Source organism: Orcinus orca, chromosome 4 (assembly GCF_937001465.1).
Source record: "Orcinus orca chromosome 4, mOrcOrc1.1, whole genome shotgun sequence".
Taxonomy (NCBI): domain Eukaryota; kingdom Metazoa; phylum Chordata; class Mammalia; order Artiodactyla; family Delphinidae; genus Orcinus; species Orcinus orca.
The window spans coordinates 123856797-123879742 of NC_064562.1; the positions used below are offsets into that span (position 1 = coordinate 123856797).

The following is a 22946-nucleotide window of genomic DNA, read 5'->3' on the forward strand; positions in this document are numbered from 1 at the left end:
AGCAGTTCTAAGGGGGAAGTTTATAGCAATACAAGCCCACCTTAAGAAGCAGGAAACATCTCGAATAAACAACCTAACCTTGCACCTCAAGCAATTAGAGAAAGAAGAACAAAAAAACCCCAAAGCTAGCAGAAGGAAAGAAATCATAAAAATCAGATCAGAAATAAATGAAAAAGAAATGAAGGAAACAATAGCAAAGATCAATAAAACTAAAAGCTGGTTCTTTGAGAAGATAAACAAAATAGATAAACCACTAGCCAGACTGATCAAGAAAAAAAGGGAGAAGACTCAAATCAATAGAATTAGAAATGAAAAAGGAGAGGTAACAACTGACACTGCAGAAATAAAAGAGATCATGAGAGATTACTACAAGCAACTCTATGCCAATAAAATGGACAACCTGGAAGAAATGGACAAATTCTTAGAAATGCACAACCTGCCAAGACTGAATCAGGAAGAAATAGAAAATATGAACAGACCAATCACAAGCACTGAAATTGAAACTGTGATTAAAAATCTTCCAACAAAGAAAAGCCCAGGACCAGATGGCTTCACAGGCGAATTCTATCAAACATTTAGAGAAGAGCTAACATCTATCCTTCTCAAACTCTTCCAAAATATAACAGAGGGAGGAACACTCCCAAACTCCTTCTACGAGGCCACCATCACCTTGATACCAAAACCAGACAAGGATGTCACAAAGAAAGAAAACTACAGGCCAATATCACTGATGAACATAGATGCAAAAATCCTCAACAAAATACTAGCAAACAGAATCCAACAGCACATTAAAAGGATCATACACCATGATCAAGTGGGGTTTATTCCAGGAATGCAAGGATTCTTCAATATACGCAAATCTATCAATGTGATAAACCATATTAACAAACTGAAGGAGAAAAACCATATGATCATCTCAATAGATGCAGAGAAAGCTTTTGACAAAATTCAACACCCATTTATGATAAAAACCCTGCAGAAAATAGGCATAGAGGGAACTTTCCTCAACATAATAAAGGCCATATATGACAAGCCCACAGCAAACATCATCCTCAATGGTGAAAAACTGAAAGCATTTCCACTAAGATCAGGAACAAGACAAGGTTGCCCACTCTCACCACTCTTATTCAACATAGTTTTGGAAGTTTTAGCCACAGCAATCAGAGAAGAAAAGGAAATAAAAGGAATCCAAATCGGAAAAGAAGAAGTAAAGCTGTCACTGTTTGCAGATGACATGATCCTATACATAGAGAACCCTAAAGATGCTACCAGAAAACTACTAGAGCTAATCAATGAATTTGGTAAAGTGGCAGGATACAAAATTAATGCACAGAAATCTCTGGCATTCCTATACACTAATGATGAAAAATCTGAAAGTGAAATCAAGAAAACACTCCCATTTACCATTGCAACAAAAAGAATAAAATATCTAGGAATAAACCTACCTAAGGAGACAAAAGATCTGTATGCAGAAAATTATAAGACACTGATGAAAGAAATTAAAGATGATACAAATAGATGGAGAGATATACCATGTTCTTGGATTGGAAGAATCAACATTGTGAAAATGACTCTACTACCCAAAGCAATCTATAGATTCAATGCAATCCCTATCAAACTACCACTGGCATTTTTCACAGAACTAGAACAAAAAATTTCACAATTTGTATGGAAACACAAAAGACCCCGAATAGCCAAAACAATCTTGAGAACGAAAGAAGGAACTGGAGGAATCAGGCTCCCTGACTTCAGACTATACTACAAAGCTACAGTTATCAAGACGGTATGGTACTGGCACAAAAACAGAAAGATAGATCAATGGAACAGGATAGAAAGCCCAGAGATAAACCCACGCACATATGGTCACCTTATCTTTGACAAAGGAGGCAGAAATGTACAGTGGAGAAAGGACAGCCTATTCAATAAGTGGTGCTGGGAAAACTGGACAGCTACATGTAAAAGTATGAAATTAGATCACTCCCTAACACCATACACAAAAATAAGCTCAAAATGGATTAAAGACCTAAATGTAAGGCCAGAAACTATCAAACTCTTAGAGGAAAACATAGGCAGAACACTCTATGACATAAATCACAGCAAGGTCCTTTTTGACCCACCTCCTAGAGAAATGGAAATAAAAACAAGAGTAAACAAATGGGACCTAATGAAACTTAAAAGCTTTTGCGCAGCAAAGGAAACCATAAAGAAGACCAAAAGACAACCCTCAGAATGGGAGAAAATATTTGCAAATGAAGCAACTGACAAAGGATTGATCTCCAAAATTTATAAGCAGCTCATGCAGCTTAATAACAAAAAAACAAACAACCCAATCCAAAAATGGGCAGAAGACCTAAATAGACATTTCTCCAAAGAAGATATACAGTCTGCCAACAAACACATGAAAGAATGCTCAACATCACTAATCATGAGAGAAATGCAAATCAAAACTACAATGAGATATCATCTCACACCAGTCAGAATGGCCATCATCAAAAAATCTAGAAACAATAAATGCTGGAGAGGGTGTGGAGAAAAGGGAACCCTCTTACACTGTTGGTGGGAATGTAAATTGATACAGCCACTGTGGAGAACAGTATGGAGGTTCCTTAAAAAACTACAAATAGAACTACCATATGACCCAACAATCCCACTACTGGGCATATACCCTGAGAAAACCATAATTCAAAAAGAGTCATGTACCACAATGTTCATTGCAGCTCTATTTACAATAGCCCAGAGATGGAAACAACCTAAGTGTCCATCATCGGATGAATGGATAAAGAAGATGTGGCACATATATACAATGGAATATTACTCAGCCATAAAAAGACGAAATTGAGCTATTTGTAATGAGGTGGATAGACCTAGAGTCTGTCATACAGAGTGAAGTAAGTCAGAAAGAGAGAGACAAATACCGTATGCTAACACATATATATGGAATTTAAGAAAAAAAAATGTCATGAAAAACCTAGGGGTGAAACAGGAATAAAGACACAGACTTACTAGAGAATGGACTTGAGACTATGGGGAGGGGGAAGGGTAAACGGTGACAAAGCGATAAAGAGGCAGGGACATATATACACTACCAAACGTAAGGTAGATAGCTAGTGGGAAGCAGCCGCATAGCACAGGGAGATCAGCTCGGTGCTTTGTGACCGCCTGGAGGGGTGGGATAGGGAGGGTGGGAGGGAGGGAGACGCAAGCGGGAAGAGATATGGGAATATATGTATATATATAACTGATTCATTTTGTTGTGAAGCTGAAACTAACATACCATTGTAAAGCAATTATACTCCAATAAAGATGTTAAAAAAATAAATTAAAAAAAATAAAAAAAAAGATTTTCTCTATCCCATGTTAATGTCCACCAAAAAGCATCCACCCCAGAAGAGGCACTGAACAGCCAAGAGGGCAAAATAACTTCGCTGGTTGACATCAGCCCAGCCTTTGACATTAGCCAGCTCACAAAAGGCACAATGGCACACGAGCAGAATGGCCACAGTGGCCGAGGTGGCAGCAGCTCCTTTGAAGGAGACAAGCACTTCTGAGTACACGAGTGCCCACCGGAGTGCTGATCTGCGCTGTGAAAAGTCTGATTGTCCTGGAATTAATCTCGTTTCCTAGAGGCAAACCACAGAGACCTCTATATTCTCTCCTCTCCGCCAGCTCCTGGGAACCCATCTCAGCACTCTCCAGGTTGGATCCGCAGTCAGTTATATGTTTAGGAGGAAAAGTTATTTAATAATGAGACTTTGTCTTTTGACAGCATTTTAACTTATGATGAACTCAGAAAGGAAGCTTTTTTACATTTAATTTATTTCTCAGCTCTCATGCAACAGCCCTAGCAAAATTATGATCTCTTCTCTACAGAACAGAAACCAACACACAAAACTTAATAACTGTTAGGAGGGCAATAAGATACAGGGAAGTCAAGGCTAAAAGTCACATTTCTTCCAGGTCAGTACGTGAGCCTCCAAGTGGATGTCTCATGGCACAAGCACTTTTTTTTTTTCTTTCTTTTTTTTTTGCGGTACGCGGGCCTCTCACTGTCGTGGCCTCTCCCGTTGTGGAGCACAGGCTCCGGACGCGCAGGCTCAGTGGCCATGGCTCACGGGCCCAGCCGCTCCGCGGCACGCGGGATCCTCCCGGACCGGGGCACAAACCCCTCGTCCCCTGCATCGGCAAGCGGACCCCCAACCACTGCGCCACCAGGGAAGCCCGGCACCAGGACTTTTAAGGAAGAGATTCTTGAGGTTCTGGGTTTCCTCACTTCCCTTTGCCAATCTCTGGTTAGAAATGTGTGTATCTCTATGTGTCAGGGGTTGTGCAAAGGTGATAAGCTGGATGAGAAGAGGAAGATGATTGGTGGAAAGTTAATTTCTCACCTAACAGGTAAGTGACTTGCCAAGGTGACAGTCTGAGTAGTCAGAGCTGAGGTCTCCCAACAGCATGTTTAGGAGTGTTTCTAGATGTACTCCTTGTTTGGCCTCTTCACCTCCACCCTCGTCCCCACAGGACCACGATTAACCTAGTTCCCCAACAAAAGTCCAAATTATTCATTCACTTCTTCACATTTGCCGTATGTGATTTTTTCCCAAGTGGCGTTGATTTTACTGCCCCAGTGTTCTCCGCAAAGGAACGGTAAACATTTTTCTGGTCAAACTTTTTTGGTTTACATCATCTTTTGTTTTATTATAGTCCATAAATATATACAAATTAAATCATTAAAGAATTCATAGTCTCCAAAGTTCAGGAACCTACTACTGTACTTTGCTCTGTCGTGTCAAATATTAAAACATGAGACGTAAAACTTCCAACTTAATAAATATTCCATTTGAAGCTGAAATTGAGTAGAATAAATGAAGTGCTTTCAGAAATCTCAAGTAAGGAATTAACAGGCTAGAGGCTAAATCTTGACAGGGTTTGATTATCACTTGGATTTTTCTTATTACTCATTTACTTTATTTATACCTCTGAATGGAATGCAGAGTCTTCCTTTGGCGGGTATAATAGAGCTTTAACAGAAGGGACACTTCCATTCATTCTGTGTAACTCCGGACATTTATCTTGCTGTAAAATGCTCGTCTCTCATGTCTTGAGCCTCTTACTGAGCAGTGAATGTTTATCTGTGCACAATCCATTTCTTTTTAGGCTGGGATTTTCTTTGGGGTCCGGGCTGCCGTCACTGAGCAATTCCGAGTGGGCTTCCTCAGGCATCTGCAAGACAGACATGGAAACTCCAGCAGGCAGCCTGCCTCTAACCCGCCCAGCCTCCAGGCTCCGCAGGGCTGACTCCACAGGCCAACAGGCAACACGGCACGTGGGAGAATACAACACAACACAACACAACACGGCACAACACAGCAATGCCCCTTGTTCCTCCCTAACTCTGATTACTACTATTTTCCACAGACATCTGAAATGTGATGTCAACCTAAAATCTGGGACTGCAAGACAAAATTTCAGAAACGCGTGCTAACTTCAAAGTGGGATTTCTGGTGGGAACTCCGTTTTTTGTAAGCTCCTTTTCTTTCTTTCTTCTTTTTTTTTTTTTTTATATATTTATTTATTGGGCTGTGCCGGCATGTGGGATCTTTGTTGCAGCATGTGACCTCTTAGCTGCGGCATGTGGGATCTAGTTCCCTGACCAAGTCCCTGTAAGCTCCTTTTCAATGCTTGCTTGGTCCTGACAGCTGTGATTCTGTCCCAGACTCAATAAGCCACTCTCAGACAGCAGAGAGGCAGTGATTTCTAGCATTGGTTTGTGTTTGCACCAAGAGACAGAAGCGTCCTGTTAGCAAATCACTTGCTCTCTCATTCAAAGGGCCTCATGTTTTTCACTCAGGAAAAGGACTTTGCTGACTACCCTGGATGTGCAGGCGGGCTTGAGTGTTCCTTTATGCATCGAAGTCATAAACAAATAATTAATTATGCAACAAAGCCTGTCAAGTTTTTGCCTTTCTGTTTCCCGACCAAGGGAGCGCTTTCTCACACCCTGGGCAGCTCAGGGAGAGAATGGGGAAGCCCTCTGCTGGAAGCACATCAAATGCAGAAACTAGGCCACTCCATGCCAAATGGTTCCCAGGCCCCGCCGCCAGTCGAAGTTTCTTCTTTAGTTCACTTGAGGACCAAACTCTGACATTTTGGAGTCACACTGCTGATGCTTTTGCTGATTAAAGAGCGGTGTGTGGAACTTTGAGTCAGTGTCAGACATCCCTCAGACAAACAGGAAGGAGCTTAGGACATCTGTTATCTCTCTCTATATTTTGAAGGCCCTCTTTGCAAGCCTGAGGGGTTTTTTGGACTTTTTCTGGCGGGGGGCGGAGTGTAGGAATGATCCTGGAAGAATGGTTCTTTGGTTTTATTCTTGTCAAGTGGTGAGGCGCTTGCCTTAACTGTGCACTCAGAATTGTAACAGTAAGCCAACTCTAGCAAAGGTGCGTTTTATTCTAGAGGTCATTGTGTAATTTTTTTAAATTTGCACTCCTTTTTCTTAAATTCCCCCCATTTTAAACTTTTGCCGTAAATATTAAGTAACTGCCTCTTACCTTGGTTCTGCACGGAGTATTCTCAGAGATCACACTCTCAGTTTTGGTTCCAACAGCTTCTTCTAAACCTATGTCAAGGAAGATACAACGGACAAGACAGAAGAACATAAAAGTCCTTAAAAAAAAAAAAACCACCCTACCCTATTTTGGTAACTAGAGGGACACCCTGAAAGAAAACTAGAGAGGTACATGCTTTTAAAAAGTGTCACTGTTACCATAGCTGCTTTTAAACTTTTATTGTAGCATTTCATCGTTACAAGCGGCGCTGAGCCTATGTTAGCTCTGCCTTGCTCACTTTGTTAAAAAAGAATTCTTTAGCCACACCACTAAAAATGCTCAAGCTCTGAGCTGAATTTTAAGTAATAGTGACGGATTTGCCCCAACCTATAGTCTCTTCCACCTGTCCCTTCAAGGCACCAGAGGCATCAGGACTGCTGGCCAAGTTTGGGTGTCTTTTGGTCCAAAGACAGTGACCGTATTACGAATGACTTGGGGCTGACTCTCAACTTTCCAAATAATAATGATCTATTTTGTATGCTGTACTGATTCCTAGCTTAGCCTTATCCCAACCCCAAGAGGCTGAGAGGGAGCAGAGAAGTAGAATCTTAAAAATATGACTAAAAGCTCTAACATTTGACAGTGCTTTATGTGTTTCAATATGGTTTTACATTGTTACCTTACTTGTTAATCTCAATTTATGCTCATAACAGAAAAATAAATGAACCTAATTATTTAACAGAGGTAAACAAAAGATGAATTCCTATGACAGGCTATAATCCTGAATGACAAACATAAGTCTTCAAAAATTAAATTGTAATAAGTGAAATACAAAGTCAAATGATAACTATATAACTATATTAACCTATAACCTTTATATATATATTTCTTTTTTAAGATTTTTTGATATGGACCATTTTTAAAGTCTTTATTGAATTTGTTACAATATTCCTTCTGTTTTATGTTTTGGTTTTTTGGCCCTGAGCCATATGGAATCTTAGCTCCCTGAACAGGGATCGAACCTGTACCACCTGCATTGGAAGGCGAAGTCTTAACCACTAGACTGCCAGGGAGGTCCCTAGCTTACAATTTTTATTAACAGCATTTCCCATATTTTCATAGTACAAAGCTCAAAGACTCTTACACTGCAGCGTCTGTGGTGCATGGTACAATGAAGACATGCAATTATTTTTAAAAAGTGAAAATAAATGATAATATAAGTGTATACAATCATTTCCACCCTCCTTCACTTCTGCCAGTGCAAGTTGCACTGTCATGTCTGACCAGAGTGTGGGTGAGGGCATCTTATTTAAAGATCTGTGGACAGACCTGTTAGAATCTCATCCAGCTGGTCCACCATAAACTTGGCATCTTCTTCAGTGAAGCACATAGGTGGTTTTATTTTAAGCACATTCCTGTGAGGTCCATCGGCACTGAGAAGCACTCGCTTTTCTTTCATCCTAATGAGTGCAGGAAATACATGTGAGTGCATACAAGTGATAACTAAGATTATTTCAGAATGATGTGAACAGAGAGCACTTTCATATTCGCATGCAAGAAGCCCACATTTGTAATTGCACGAGTCTTAAACTTGTCTCATTTGGGGAGATGAGAGGAAGTAAAAAAAAGCATTCAAGCCAAGATACCAAACGGTGAGGGGTGTGTTTACTTGTAGATGATGTGCTGAGCTTCAGCTGTGGCGGGGGTCCTTTCCTGATGGTCCTTCACTAAGTCAATTCCAATAAAAAGGCCAACGCCCCTGAGGGGGGTAAAGAAAGGGAACTTGACACACTTTATTAAGCACTGCATGGTCACAAAAAATTAACACTGTCCTCAAACTTCAGTTTGATTTGAAGCTGAATGTGATTCTCTTTAAAGGGTAGTTGTTATTAGTTCTAATTAATCCAAGATACCAATCTAGTGTCCACAGGACTTCCTAGTTTTTGAATCAAGTTAGTTTTTGTCAACCAGTTTTTCTTTCTTCTCTTAATTGTAAAAAAAAAAAAAAATGATAAGGCTTAAAAACAACCTTGTCATGCTATTTAACTTCTCAAGACATCAACTATGACAAATCTTTAATCTTTACATATATATATGAAAATGTTTTCATATATATATGAAAAATAGTGAGTTTTCTTGGATGTCATTTTTAATATTTTTAATAGATCATTTAGAGTTACCTTAAGTTCCTTCTTCTCGTCTTTTGCCTGCTGAAATGATCCTGGCTTAATTTTTTTCAAAAAAGTATAAAAATCAGGAAAGATATATACCCAAAAGTTAACAGTGATGATATCTGGGTTCTGGATGGAAAAATGAGTTTTGTTTTTTCAGTTTCTAGATCTGCTTTTGTGTTAACTTGTTTTAGATTTGTAAGATAAAATATAACAAATTTTCATTTGGACAAATGAATAACTGCACGACAACTTTACGATAAATATACCTGATATCTCCTATCAAAGTATGTTTAGCCTTCTGCTTGTTCAGTAACTTGGTAAGATAATTCCCTACTCTTGTGGCATTTCCCTGAAGGTCTTCATTTTCAATTACATCCAGGATGGCCAAACCAACAGCAGAGGATACTGGATTTCCTCCATACTGTGGAAAAACGATAAATGAGAAAATAGAATAGTTGAATTTGTGGTATTGCTTCATCTATGAGAAATTTGGCTCATACATGAGCAAGTAAAGATATAATTTCAATAAAAATTTCCCCTGTGATATTGGTTTCTTAGATTTAGAATATAACATGATTCTATTCATTTAAGATTGAGAATAAAATTCTAAATTATATATAGCTGCAAAACTGGTATGAAGGATTATTGGGGCATTTATAAGTTCGTCCAAATGAAAAACAGACATTGCGTTGGGAATTAAGGATTTTAGAGTGTGGTTTAGTTAGGGGGATGTGGGTTTCAGTGCTTGAATATCTGTGCGAAAAAACCTAAGCAATGACATTTTCTCCAAATAATTTATGTTCTTAGATTTGACTCTAACTTTTAGCTGTAACAAGTCCTATTATACATACTGCACAAACTAGACTCACCTTTCCAAACTTAAAGCTTATAACTTTTAGGGGTAAAATCAAGGAAATAAAATTTCCCAAAGATAGAATTTTAGTTAGTATCTCCTATGACAGCCCTGTAACACTTATAGTAGTGAATCATCTAAGTGAAGTGTTTTGGGAATTTAAATGTGATACAAAACAAAAAAGATCATATTATCTGTAAATGAAATACCATAACCTCTAGAGTTCAGCAGGGCAGCCGTCTGTCATTGGAACAATTAATAGAAACATTTTAGGAAGGGGAAAGATACACAAGAAAAAAATACAAGGAGGATTGTGTCAGATAGAATGAAATATGGTTAGATCAAAATTTGGCTAGGGTCCTGGCGTGGTTAGCTGGCAACAGTGAGATTTATTCTTTATTACATTGGAAAGAAACATAAGAACATGCATTATTTTTCCCTCTTAGCATTAAAGTGGGGAGGTCAAATTTTACCGTATTGAAATATTCCATCCCAGAGCTGCTGAAGGCTTCTGCAATTTCTTTGGTTGTTACCACGCATGCCACTGGGTGGCCATTGCCCATTGGTTTTCCCATTGTGACGATGTCTGGAACGAAATCTTCACCAAACATTTGGAAGCTCCAGAAATGTGTCCCAACTCGGCCAAAGCCTACTTGAACTTCATCAGCTATAAACACACCTCCTGCTCCGTGTACATATCTGAAAAGCAAAAGGGCAGCCTGATGCCTTCAGGTCACTGAGAGTCCCCAAACCCTCCCATAAGATACAGACTATTGAAAACTTTAAAAATGTTGTTAACCTGAAGTCTATAATCTTTGTTAAAAACATTTCAGTGTTCAAATCCCCAATGACATCTATGTGATATCATTGACTTTGAAACATAATCACATAATTTCCAGATTAGATATATTCTATATTGTTTGGGTTTGTGCTACTTAAAGTAAGCTCTACTGCCGTTTTTTGGTTTTTTTGTTTTTTTTTTTTTCGGTACGCGGGCCTCTCACTGTTGTGGCCTCTCCCGTTGCGGAGCACAGGCTCCGGAAGCGCAGGCTCAGCGGCCATGGCTCACGGGCCTAGCCGCTCTGCGGCATGTGGGATCTTCTCGGACCGGGGCACGAACCCACGTCCCCTGCATCGGCAGGCGGACTCTCAACCACTGTGTCACCAGGGAAGCCCTACTGCAGTATTTTAATAGGGAAGAAAAAGAAGTGAACAAGAAGTAGTGTTCAGCAGGTTTAATCGTCAAATTTTTACTGATTAGTAAAGCTTGGACACCAACTAATCAGAGAAGAGGCCAAGTGGGTAGTGGGAGCACAGCTCTGGAGGCTGCCCTGCTGGACCTTGTGTAAACCCTTTATTTGCTGGATCTTGGGAAGGTGGAGGAGTTCCAGGAGTCCTGGGTGGCAGGCACTCCCAAGTGGATATTTACCAGCTAGTCTGGAAGTATTTCAATATCTTAACAACCAGGATGGCCCTACAGAATTGTCACAGTGCCTTCAGTTTGACCAAGGATGCCCAAGTACATACTCTGCCACTTTCTGGAAGTAGCCTGCTGGAGGAATTATTTGTCCGCCACAACTCTGCATGGATTCAGCAATAAAGGCAGCAATCTATACAAGAGAAGATGGGGTCAAAGTCCATTAGGTCCTCCTCCCGTTACCCCCTAAAAAAAGAGGACTTCTTACGGAGAAGGTGACTTAAAAAATGGTTGGGAATGGACCCATGGCAAGAGACAAATTGGCCATTTGATTAAAAAGATGTCCACGCTGGAAATGCAAGAATTCTGAAGCATTAGTTTCTGAAATTTTAGGGTACCAATGAAACCATCATGAGAAAATGGTGGAGAGGGTGCCTTCCAGTTCTCCATTATTAATTTAAATGCAGTGTTTTCATTAGGAACAACTGAATAAGACTGATGTTTTGATTAGTCTTTAATGTGAACCTCTAAAAATTTACCCAGGTTCCAAACACATCACTGGGGTGCCTGTTTGCTCAGCTTGGTAAATTAGGACTGCCCGAACCTGGAATTTGCACTAAGGAGATGAGAGGGTGACTGGTGGCCACGAACCTTAGTTATTGTGCTGTATTTCTGGTTCTTGCCCTGAACCAGGCTTACAACTTAACAAAATTAGGCAGTTCACAAAGGAACTAAAGAGGATGTGTTCTAGAGGCTAAGAAAGGAGAAGTAAAAACAGGTAACACTAAATTAAGAGAAAGCATAGAAATAGTATGAGATAAGAAGTCAAGCAATCAACTATACTTCAATTAAGGAAAAAAAGGGGGGGAACTAACGTTCTAGTCCAGACTACGTCTTTTAAGATATGAAAAACGAATGGGAAGAAAAGAAGAAATAGTTAAGAAAGGCAAATGACTTTCCAGTCATTAAGATAAAAATACTTGAACTGGAAAACACACAGGCTTCATTTTTATCTCAATTAAAAAGCTTTTTTTATTGCCATGTTGATGCCATAAGCCAATTGAAAGGCAAAGCATGTGTCAAATCATGTAAGTAACTCCATGTAAGTAACCCCTGAAGGGGCTGAGAATTACCGTTAAGCTAAAGACAGTAGGGTGAAGACTGAGAAAATGGAAACTCTTTTTTTCCTAGTTGGGAGGATTCTGGTTTGTTTTAGAAGTTCAGACCCAAATTGGAAGAATATGTTCCTGCCTTGTCTTACGCAGGCTCTTCGGTTTCAGGAAAGTTGACCCAGTTCTAGGGAAGAGCCAAGGCTCCCCGGGTCCAGGAGTCTGCAGTGGCCCCAAGGCCCCAGGGCCACCCTGCCTCTTCCCTCCCTTCACCTTATATTAGCCCCTCGTGCTACTCTCAGTTGGAATGTTCTGTCCGTGAGCTATCACCTTTCTTAATTTTCTCCTCCTATCACTTTGGACCAGAGTCTGCATCCCAGTGGGAAAGTCAGAATTAGCCCACCAGTTCTGAAACAGGTATAGTAATTACATTTCCAGGATAAATAAAAATAGTCTTAGAGGCATGACTATAATAATGTACTTTTTGAAATATGAACTAAGTAAAAACGTAACTAGAGAAGAACAGAAAGCGATTTGAGATCTAATCCTTTCCCACCTCTCCAATGTATCACAATGATTTCAATCTATTTTATAAAAGATATTAAAGTGTTTCCAAAGCTATAAATACAAACCTTCCTTCCACTGTTACGAGTTTCGTCAATAATTTTCTTCACTTCGTCGGCATAAGCACTGGCCGGGTCTGTATGGTCTTCTCTGTATTTTCCTCTGTAAGTATCTGGAGCTGGTGCCTGAAAACATCAAAAGATAACAGTTTCTCATGATTTGTCTCCTGGACAAATGAGCTTTTAAGAAAGGGTCTTTCCCTCCAGGAGCATAATATTGTAGAAAGGTGATTCATGGACTTAAGTGACTCTAGGTTCTTTTGCTCTTTTTCCTTAACATTTCTGAATTCTGTGAGACTTGAAATCTAGCATTGTGAACAGGAACTTGGATTTGCTCCTAGGCCCTTAGAAGTCAAGATTGCATCTCTAGTCACATAAGGGACAAATTCAAACAACAAGTGTGATTATGTTATTTGAAAATTTCAATGAATGGAAACTGTATTAACAATTCTATATTGAAAATAAACCAACACTTACCAACTATATAGCAAACTGTAATCATTCAGAAAGCTAGAGTGCCTTAGCACTAATTTCAGATCTTAATATTTTGAAAGAATGTATTAATGATTCTCTTAAAAAAGTCTACTGATCCTTAATTAAGCCAAATGAGTTTTACTGTTTCAACAGCTTGGTTTCTTTATTTTCTTTATTAAATGATATTTATTTTACTTAATAAATTTACATAATAATTTAGCATAGAGTAATTTTAAGACAGTCATACACACTTGATGCAACTCTGAGTTTCAAATAGGCTTCAGCGATAGAAAAAGTAATTTAAACATCAAGGGGCAAGAAAAATAAAATGAGAGCTGTGAATAAGAGCTATCACTACCTCTATACTAATTTGTATGGTACTCATCAATGGATTTTAAACCACATCTTGTCATTAACTAGCTCTTTGACTTTAGCAAACAGATCTTTGCTAAAGATCTGTAACTGCTCTAGATCTTAGTTTCCTTTTTCATGGTTTCATCTCAATGCAAGGATTGGACTGGGTTATCACTGGGCACTCTTCTAGTAGTAACATTCTGATTCTTGGATTCCAAGATACTTACCACATGCACAAATTCTTTCTTGACATCTTTGCCCTTTTGAAATTTATATGGACTGATCTCAATTAAAGATGATAGGTGACCATGGTAAGCACTGAAAAGAAAAAGGATGGTAACCAAAATCACTCAAAGAAGGATGCTTCTCTAGTATATGAAAAATAGTACTGCACATCATCCAGGGAGAATCTCAACATTGGTGCCAGATTTAACTATATGGAATCTAATTTTTCACGGTAGGACTGGCCATTAATTTGTCCCACTCTCCTGATCCAGGTAATAAAACACATAGAAAGCCAAGTATGTAACCTCATAGACAGTTATTTTTAGCAGGAAAAAACTTAATTTCTTTGGATTGCATTAGCTCTGCTAAATTAGATTATCTAAATGTAAAACATTAATTTCTATAGCTTCACGAGAAATTTCAGATGTATGTATTCTTTAAATGTATTTGATAGTTACATTCTAGTAAATTTTAAAAACAACTTTATATCACAGAATGGGCTGTGTTTCTGTCTGGGATGGTTTCAAAGGGATATCCAATTGCTCAAATGAAAGTTGGTAGGGAACAGGAGGTCTTTTCTAAGAGAACTAAGATTAAGAGGTAATCAAGTGGCTATGAAATTCCTTTCTTTCACTTAAAATACAGATGGCTATGATATTCCCTTTTATGTTTCTTGCCCAGAGCTATATAATTGGAAGGCCTGGAAAAGAAATTATAAAAGGCCCACGAATAGATAAAGCAAAGAGGGAGGACTTCCCCTACCGTAGATTAAAACATGCTACAAAGCCATAGTAATGAAATTAGTATGGTATTGGAATAAGAACAAAGTCACGACTGGGACAGAAGTGAGCTCAGAGACACAGCCGTACATAAATGGTAACACAGCGGCCTCTTGGTGGAGTCAATATGAAGAGCAGTTATAGAGGCAGTAGAAGAAAATAAAGAAGAACATCTTTGTGATCTGAGGGGTGGGGATGGGTGTGTGTGGGGGGAGAGATATTAACAAAACTTAGAAAACCAAACCATAGGATGAAAATGTCAACTATTTGATTTAATCAAATTTTTGGAGGTTGGACGATACCATGGACAAAGTTAAAAGACAGATGATAGATTGGGAAAAAACATTTGAAATGTCTCAAACTAAAAGAGATTAATGTTCAAATGGTGGTTCTTAAGTCTATCTGCATATTAGCATCACTTGGGAAACTTTAAAATCTATACCGTTTCCTGGAATCCACCTCTAGAGATTTTCTCTCACTCTCTTTTTTTTTTTTCTTCTTTTTTTTTTGCGGTACGCGGGCCTCTCACTGCTGTGGCCTCTTCCGTTGCGGAGCACAGGCTCCGGACGCGCAGGCTCAGCGGCCATGGCTCACGGGCCCAGCCGCTCCGCGGCATGTGGGATCCTCCCGGACCGGGGCACGAACCCGCGTCCCCTGCATCGGCAGGCGGACTCTCAACCACTGCGCCACCAGGGAAGCCCTCTCTCTTTTTTTAATTTTTAAATTTTTTTGGCTGAGCCGTGCTGCATGCAGGATCTTAGTTCCCCGACCAGGAATCAAACCAGCAACCCCTGTGTTGAGAACTCAGAGTCTTAACCACTGGACTGCCAGAGAAGTCCCTAGAGATTTACTTTAATTGGTCTGGAGTGGGACCTGGGCGCTGGCATTAAGAAAAGAAAATTTCCCCAGGTAATTCTAAAACACAGTCAAGGCTGAGATCCTCTCATCTAAACTATGCATGCAAAAGCAAGGATGGAAATCCCAACAGAAAAATGGGCAAAGAATATAAACAGGTAATTCTCAGAAAGGAAGTCACAAATGCATAATAAGCATATGAATAGATACTCAAACTCATAATTAGAAATTGCAAATAAAAACAACACTGATAGGGACTTCCCTGGTGGCACAGGGGTTGAGGGTCTGCCTGCCAGTGAGGGGAACACGGGATCAATCCCTGGTCTGGGAGGATCCCACATGCCGCAGAGCAACTAGGCCCGTGTGCCACAACTACTGAGCCTGTGCTCCAGAGCCCAAGCCACAACTACTGAAGCCTGCATGCCTAAAGCCCGTGCTCTGCAACAAAGAGAAGCCACCGCAATGAGAAGCCCTCGCACTGCAGTGGGGAGTCGCCCCCGCTTGCTGCAACTGGAGAGGGCCTGGGCGCAGCCCCGAGGACCCAGCGCAGCCAAGAATAAACAAACAAACAAATAAGTAAATTTATGAAAAGGGAAAAAAAATCCTGAAAATTAAAAAAAAAACCCAACAACCCTGATATCATTTTATACCTATTAGACGGCAAAAATTAAGAAAAAAAAAAAAACAAGGTAGGATATTCTTAGTTTTTGGTGAGGATACGTGAAAATTGGACATTTCACGCACTGGGAAGAGCGTGCAACCACTTTGGAGACTGATCTGGCAGGATCTGGTCAAATCAACAATGTTACCGTACCCTGTACCCCTATGGCCTAGCAATCTTTTTTCTGGGTGCTTTATCCCCAAGAAATTCTCAGAAAGGTCCATAAAGGCACATGTACAAGGGCACTCATTGCAGTGTTGCTTGTGGTAGCTGGGAGTAAAGGGCAGTCACAGTATCTATTCTGTGGCAGGCAGGCAGAATCACGCCTCCCCTCCCTAAAGATGCCCATGTCCTAAGCCTCAGAACCTAAGAATGTTACATGGTAAAGGGGACCTTGCAGATGTGATTAAATTAAGGATCATGAAATGGCGCGATAATCCTGGAGGGTCAAATGTTATCACAAGAACCTTTATAAGTGAAAGAAGGCAGCAGGAGGATGGTGGTCAGAGATAGACGAGGTGATGTGAGGATGGAAGCAGAGGCTAGAGTGATGTAATGTCTGGCTCTGAAGATGAAGGAGGGGACCACAAGCCAAGGAATGCAGGCAGCCTCTGGAAGGTGGAGGCAAGGAAACAGATTCTTCCCTAGTGTCTTCAGAAGGAGTGCAGCCCTGTTGAACCTTGATTTTAGCCCAGTGAGACCCATTTTGGACATCTGACCTCTAGAACTATAAGAGAATATATTTATGTTGCTTAAGGCACTATGTTTATGATAATGTGCTATAGCAACAATAGAAAATGAATACACCAACCAACACATAAAACAAGAGAAGCCTATAGAAGGGTAAGAAATGAGGTGCATGTTCAATTCAACCCTTTGTGTCTGAGATTAGTGGGGTGGAGAGGTAGAAAAAAATTTTAAATCTCACTGAAGATGGAAGTTATCAAATTTCTTGTTTAAAATATAATGAATTCATTTTTGAGAAGTAAAACTAAATAGTGACTATTAAAAATCACAAATTAATGAGAAAGAACTATTTTTACTTGGCTATCTGTTGTCTTTAAAATTTGCTCTAGGGAATTCCCTGGCGGTCCAGTGGTTAGGACTCCACACTCTCACTGCCAAGGGCCCGGGTTCAATCCCTGGTCAAGGAACTAAGATCCCACGAGCTGCATGGTGTGGCCAAAAAAAGAAAAAAATATATGCTCTAAATTGTTATCTTTTAAATTCATTAGGTGAATAATCACAATTGTGACATGAATGCTTGGATTTTTAAGAAATTATATTTTTATTCTGAAAAAGATGGAGTTACACACACATTGCAGTGGCTCAATTAACAGTTAAATGTGTGAAAAGTAAACCCTGATTCATGCAAAGCCCATGAGACCATGACCACAGCACCCAAAAGAGCCTCCAAGTACTTGGAAGGAATTAAGTGTCCTTCAGGCCTGAGCTGCCCTTGACACCTATGCATAACAAAAAAGAAAATCCTTGTGCCATATATCCAGCCTCCTCCATACATGCTTACGGTATTAGTATGGAGAGGATCAATATAATTTTGTCTCTGAAGGCATTTCCTGCTTAGAAGTCTTGTGTTCAAGACTTACTGGTCAAGAGTGATCACGTCTTGGTGGCCTCTGAACTGCCGAGCCAGGCATAAGGCTAAGTCATTGGCTTCAGATCTATTAAGAGAGCAGAGAGAAAGGGACAATGTGACATAAGCCCTTTTAAAAATCTTTCAAACCATTATTTACAAAGTTGAGGATTCCAAAGTCTGTTTAACTTCGACATTATTCTTTGTACTACTCCAGGTTCTGTCACCTCCAGTCTTTGGTGACACTGCTCTCTCTCTAAGGCTAATCACTCTTTGACAGTATAGGATTCTTCATAAGTGAAAGTCAAATATTATATTTAATTTATTGAAGGCAAGAATGCCTTAGAACAACAAATTAGATCCGAAAATGTCCTAACTCTTTACAAAGAAAAAAGAAAAATCTTCTGTTTATACACCAATCTTCTGGTTGTTTGATTTTAAGGTGTCTCACTGAAAAGAGAAAATGGATCACAGAATCATAATAGAACATTCACAGGATTTCTAATAGTTTTAACTCATATATATCATTTTAAATGTATGCTGTATAGACAGATTTCCTCCCACTATAACATTGTACAGGTGAGCTTTTCTCCTGTCATTAAACATGTATTTTCAAAAACATACTTTTTAATGTCTGTATAATATTCCATAGAATGGACATATCTATTCACTTGAATTGACTCATTCCTTCTTTGTGTTTGTGTTGGGGAAATGCTTACTGCCTAAGGAAACAAATCAATCAAAAATCTTATAATACTTATATAACTTGTTCAGTAGTTCTTTTTTTGCCAAAATTCCTTATTCATGCTTTGAAAGAACTATCTAGGTTCATCTAGCTTCTTTAGCTACTTACTCTATTGCCCAAAGAAGTGGGTGCCGTTTGACTAGTTAGGTTTTCTCACACGAACACCAGACTTGGATATTTTTGCCAATATTTTGTTACAACGCAAGTAATCCATCCTTTAGGGATACTTAAGGGTATGCTTTCCCCATCTTTCACCAAGGAAGCTGTGGTAATAAAAAGCTGAGTGGCATGCACTTGTTAATCATGGGACTGTTGTTATAGGCTGTGTCAGGAGTCCTGGAACATGCTGTCAGGTATCTTATCTACAAAGGGCTGGTGGGTCAAAGCAAAAGAACCAGAATGGTCAGGTCCCCCATGTGGGGTCATTAGTAAACGGCAAGAATCTTGGGAAACCTTTTTAGATATTTGTGCTCCACCAGCAATCAAACAGAAAAGAGAGGAAACAAAGAGATTGGTGGGAATGGGGATGGGTGGAAAACCTCAGAACATACCCTGAATTTGTAAAATAGCACACAGAGAGTCTGTCCGGCAGGGTTGCTGACAGGCGCTTGGCATACTCAACAATGTTGTCGTGGAGGAATCGAGAATTTGTATTTAGTAGTTCCATCTGTTTCTGGGCAGCTTTGACCACTTCTGGGTGGCAGTGTCCCACTAAAATTTAGAAGACAAAAGTCCCAAAAATGAGTTACAAATCTAAATGCCTGGGAAGTGAGGGGCATTCTGAAACAAGCAAAAAAATAAAGGTTGATTCTGTTCCTCTCCCACATTTTGTTCTAGCTCTTCCCCGCCTAGGACTACTGGCCCTGTTCAGCCGAGGAACTGCAGCCACTGCAATTCCTGGGACAAATATCAACGGTGCCAAGTCTGCCTTACTCCAGAAACGCATCCTTCAAGGCACGACAAAGACAGCACATTACCGTGGGCTACGTTGTTGATGCAATCCAAGTACTGTTCACCTTTCTCGTCAAACATGTACTGCCCCTGGGCTCGCACTATTTTGATGGGATCCGCAGCAAAGAAAACTTTGCAGGAGGGCCTAGAAATAATGAAAGGAAACACTTTGGTCTGGTAGGACTGCTCAGTGTTTTTCCTTCTCAATGAAGGTCACGATCAGTGGAAAATTACAATTACGTAAAAGAAAGGGAAAACACAACCTGGGTGACATACTTTTTTTTTTTTTTTTTTCATTTCATTTTAGCCTGGGACCTTTTACCTTAATCCCCCATCCGTGATACCGCTCACATTTCTTATGCTTGTTATATTAAATTTGCCATGATCTGACAACTCTATTTAGAAGCACAAGGATCAGCTCTGACAGCTCTAATTACACAAACCAGTAACTAATTTTCCTTTGAGAAACTTTGTTCAACCAGGAAAAAAAAACAAACTTTTTTTTTTTGAGGCTTCCTATGGGTCAGGAACTGACAGCTATTACAAATATTATCTCATTTAATCCTCCCAACAATAATATGAGTTATTATCATTCTCATTTTTATAGTTGAGGAAACAGACACCGAAAAATTAAGAAGCTTGGTTCAAGGTTACACAGCCAGTGAGAAAACCAGAATTTGAAAGTAGACTGTCTTGATCGTAACTAGATTTATCATGGTGAACATTTTGAAATGTACAGAAATATTGAATCACTATGTTGTGTGATAGTTACTAACATAGTGTTGTAGGTCAGTTATACTTCAAAAATAAACTCATAGAAAAACTCATACTAGGGATATAATTTATATGTACAACATGATAAAGATAATTAACGCTGCTGTATGTTATACACGAAAGTTGTTAAGAAAGCAAATCCTAAGAGTTCTCATCACAAGGTAAAAAATTTTTTTTTCGATTTCTTTAATTTTGTATCAATATGAAATGGATATTCACTAAACTTATTGGGATAATGACTTCATAATGTAAGTCAAATCATTATGCTGTGCAACTCAAACTTATACAGTGCTGTATGTCAATTATATATCAATAAAATTGGAAGAAAAAACAAAAGGTGGACTGTCTTATGCCATAGCCCAAAACAGGGCTTGCTTGCTAATCTAATCTCTCCCTCTAATCTAATTTGTAGAGAAATGAATAGCGCTAAAAGCTAAATACAAATAACTTAGTATTAAATACTAGGCAGGAGATTTTACAGATCATTTTCATGTCTTTTGATTGGTATTTGTCCTGCATCAAATGGATTTCCCTTTCTTAAATAATAAAATCCAATTATTATTCTAACCCTTTAATCCACTCTTTTCAGCATAATAAAAAGTCACCCATATTTTTGGTTATTTGGATGGCTGGCTGGAGTACAGATTTTAGCAACATAGAAACATCACAAAGATTTCTGAACTTGGTTCTATGGACATTTAGAAACTAAAACAAAATATTATTTTTATTTTGGTGATTTTGCATGCACAAAAAAAATACCACATGCATTGGAGGTAGTTTAGAGGGTAATTAGATACATATTAAATGGATATGCAACTGTTTAGAAAGTATTGTGATTATTGTCAATAGGTAATTAAATTTTAAAATTGCCTAAGATTAAGCATCATCAGCTAAGATGAAACTAATATTTAATGAGAATTTCTTCTTGGTTCAAATTCAGCTGTTAGTTTATACCTACAAGTTAAAATTCAGAAAAACCCTTCGTTATGAATGTGGGCTGAAAACTTCGGACTTCACCTTGCCTCCTTGTTAATGTACTTCCCATCTTCTCACTCAGACTTCAGGTGAAATTCTTTCTCAGTCATTCCATGGTTACCATTCCTCCTTTCACAGACTTTGTTCTGCTCACGTCAGAAATCATTAGGTTTTCATTGGAATCTAACTATATAGGATTGAAAACTAACAGAAAGGAGTGCTGATTAGAAAAAGGGAAGGAGGTGATCCGGTAATGAGGTATCTGACTATTTTGACCCTATTGCGGGGGTTGAGAGAGATTTAACTAGTCTCCTAAACCACCTAGAAACCTCCTGGGTTGAGAGCAGATCAAATCTCAAATCAGATCACAAGGTAACTTGACACTACTAGGACCAGAGTCCAGGTCTGACCTAAAGTTCGGTCCTGTACGCTCACCAAGTCGTCTATAACACGAGTAAAACAAAAGTAGACCGGAGAAAACACTGCATCTTTAAATTGTAATGAGGGCACAGCTGGGGAGACCAAGGTGAGTAAGTGGTATCTTACTCTTAAGAAAGTGGTTTCAAAGTTTTTTTACTGGCTGGATTAACCTTTTACTTCTTAACCAAGCGTGCAAGAAGAAAAAGTTCACTTTAAACAAAAGTTGTCATAATGAGTTTTCATTGCCATCGTCAAAAATATTTCGGAGTTCAGTTTTCTAAAACTTTCGAGGTGGTGGGAGCGGCGGAGAGCTACCCGTCTCCCTCCCAGAGCCCATCGCTGGAACGGTGTTCTACTTCAATGGCTCTCAACCTTCACGGTCAATTCCCCCAGCCGGCCGGCCAGCAGCCCTCACCCCCTCGGCGGGCTGCAGAGCGCGGGGACCGCTCTGGAGCCGGCTGGTCGGCAGCCCCCTCGGGCGGAGGCGAGGCGGGGCGCTCCCGGCGGGCGGCGGCGCGCGTGCGCAGGTGCGGCGGGCGGGTGGCGGTCCCGCACCCCGCCGGCAGCAGCCCGCTGGCCCGCTCCCTGCCCGGCTGCGGCTCTCCGCCCCCCCGCGCCGGTGATTCCCCCTCTCTGCGCCTTTCCTCGGGGCTGGGGAGCGCTCACGCGATGTGCTTCCTCCTCAGCGCCAGGGTGTCTTGCTTGCTGTATAGCTCGCACATGCTGGCGGGGTGCCGGGCGCTCCCAGGGGTCTCCCCTCTCCGGTCCGTTCGCCTCCCTCGCGAGCCCGCGGGACTGTCTCAGCGGTGGCCCTTTTCTCTCGTTTTCTCCCGTTGGGTCCCCTTGCCCCGGGCGTCGGAGGTCAAAGGCGGCACCAACTAGCCAGGGTCATCTCCCTTTTAAGTCTTGCCCAGCCTTTGCCCTTCGCCAAGCCCCACCCTCACCCTCCTCCTCCGCCTGGTGCCTGCCTGGCAAGTGGCTGGACTAGCCACTGAGTCGCCACCCACCCCAGCCCCCCGCCCCCGGGCTAACTGGCTCCTGTTCCTGCCCTGCTGCCCACTTCGCCTCCCCACCCCTGCTACTTCTCCTAACTCGCCTTTTATTTCCTTAAATTTGCCTTGTCATGGCCTTTCTTCCTCCTCTGCCTGTGAATTCCCTCCTTCCCACTTTCTCTCTCCCTTTCTTTTTTTCTTTCTTTCTTTCTCTTTCTTTCTTCCTTCCTTCCTTCCTTCCTTTCTTTCTCTCCCTTCCTTCATTCCTTCCTTCCTTTCTTTCTTTCTCTCCCTTTCTTTCTTTCTTTCTTCCTTCCTTCCTTCCTTCCTTTCCTTTCTCTCTCTCTTCCTTCCTTCCTTCCTTCCTTCCTTCCTTCCTTTCTTTCTTTCTCTCCCTTTCTTTCTTCTTTCTTTCTTTCTTTCTTC

General features: G+C 40.3%; 1 protein-coding gene across 2 annotated transcripts; it reads right to left on the bottom strand.

Moving 5' to 3' along the window:
* Nucleotides 1-3794: 3794 nt before the first annotated feature.
* On the bottom strand, nt 3795-22411 carry ETNPPL (ethanolamine-phosphate phospho-lyase). 2 transcript variants are annotated; one of them, XM_033427777.2, is made up of 14 exons: nt 22195-22411; nt 21151-21312; nt 19386-19504; nt 18960-19119; nt 17677-17751; nt 13777-13867; nt 12731-12847; nt 11100-11182; nt 10046-10271; nt 8986-9140; nt 8215-8304; nt 7875-8005; nt 6549-6616; nt 3795-5217 (listed from the first exon to the last, which is right to left on the bottom strand). In XM_033427777.2, the coding sequence occupies exons 3-14, from the start codon at nt 19438-19440 to the stop codon at nt 5089-5091; spliced, it is 1380 nt and encodes a 459-aa protein (XP_033283668.1). In that variant the 5' UTR covers nt 19441-19504; nt 21151-21312; nt 22195-22411; the 3' UTR covers nt 3795-5088. The 2 variants fall into 2 exon arrangements, with proteins under 2 accessions (XP_033283668.1, XP_004269633.1); XM_004269585.3 differs by lacking the exon at nt 21151-21312.
* Nucleotides 22412-22946: the final 535 nt, after the last annotated feature.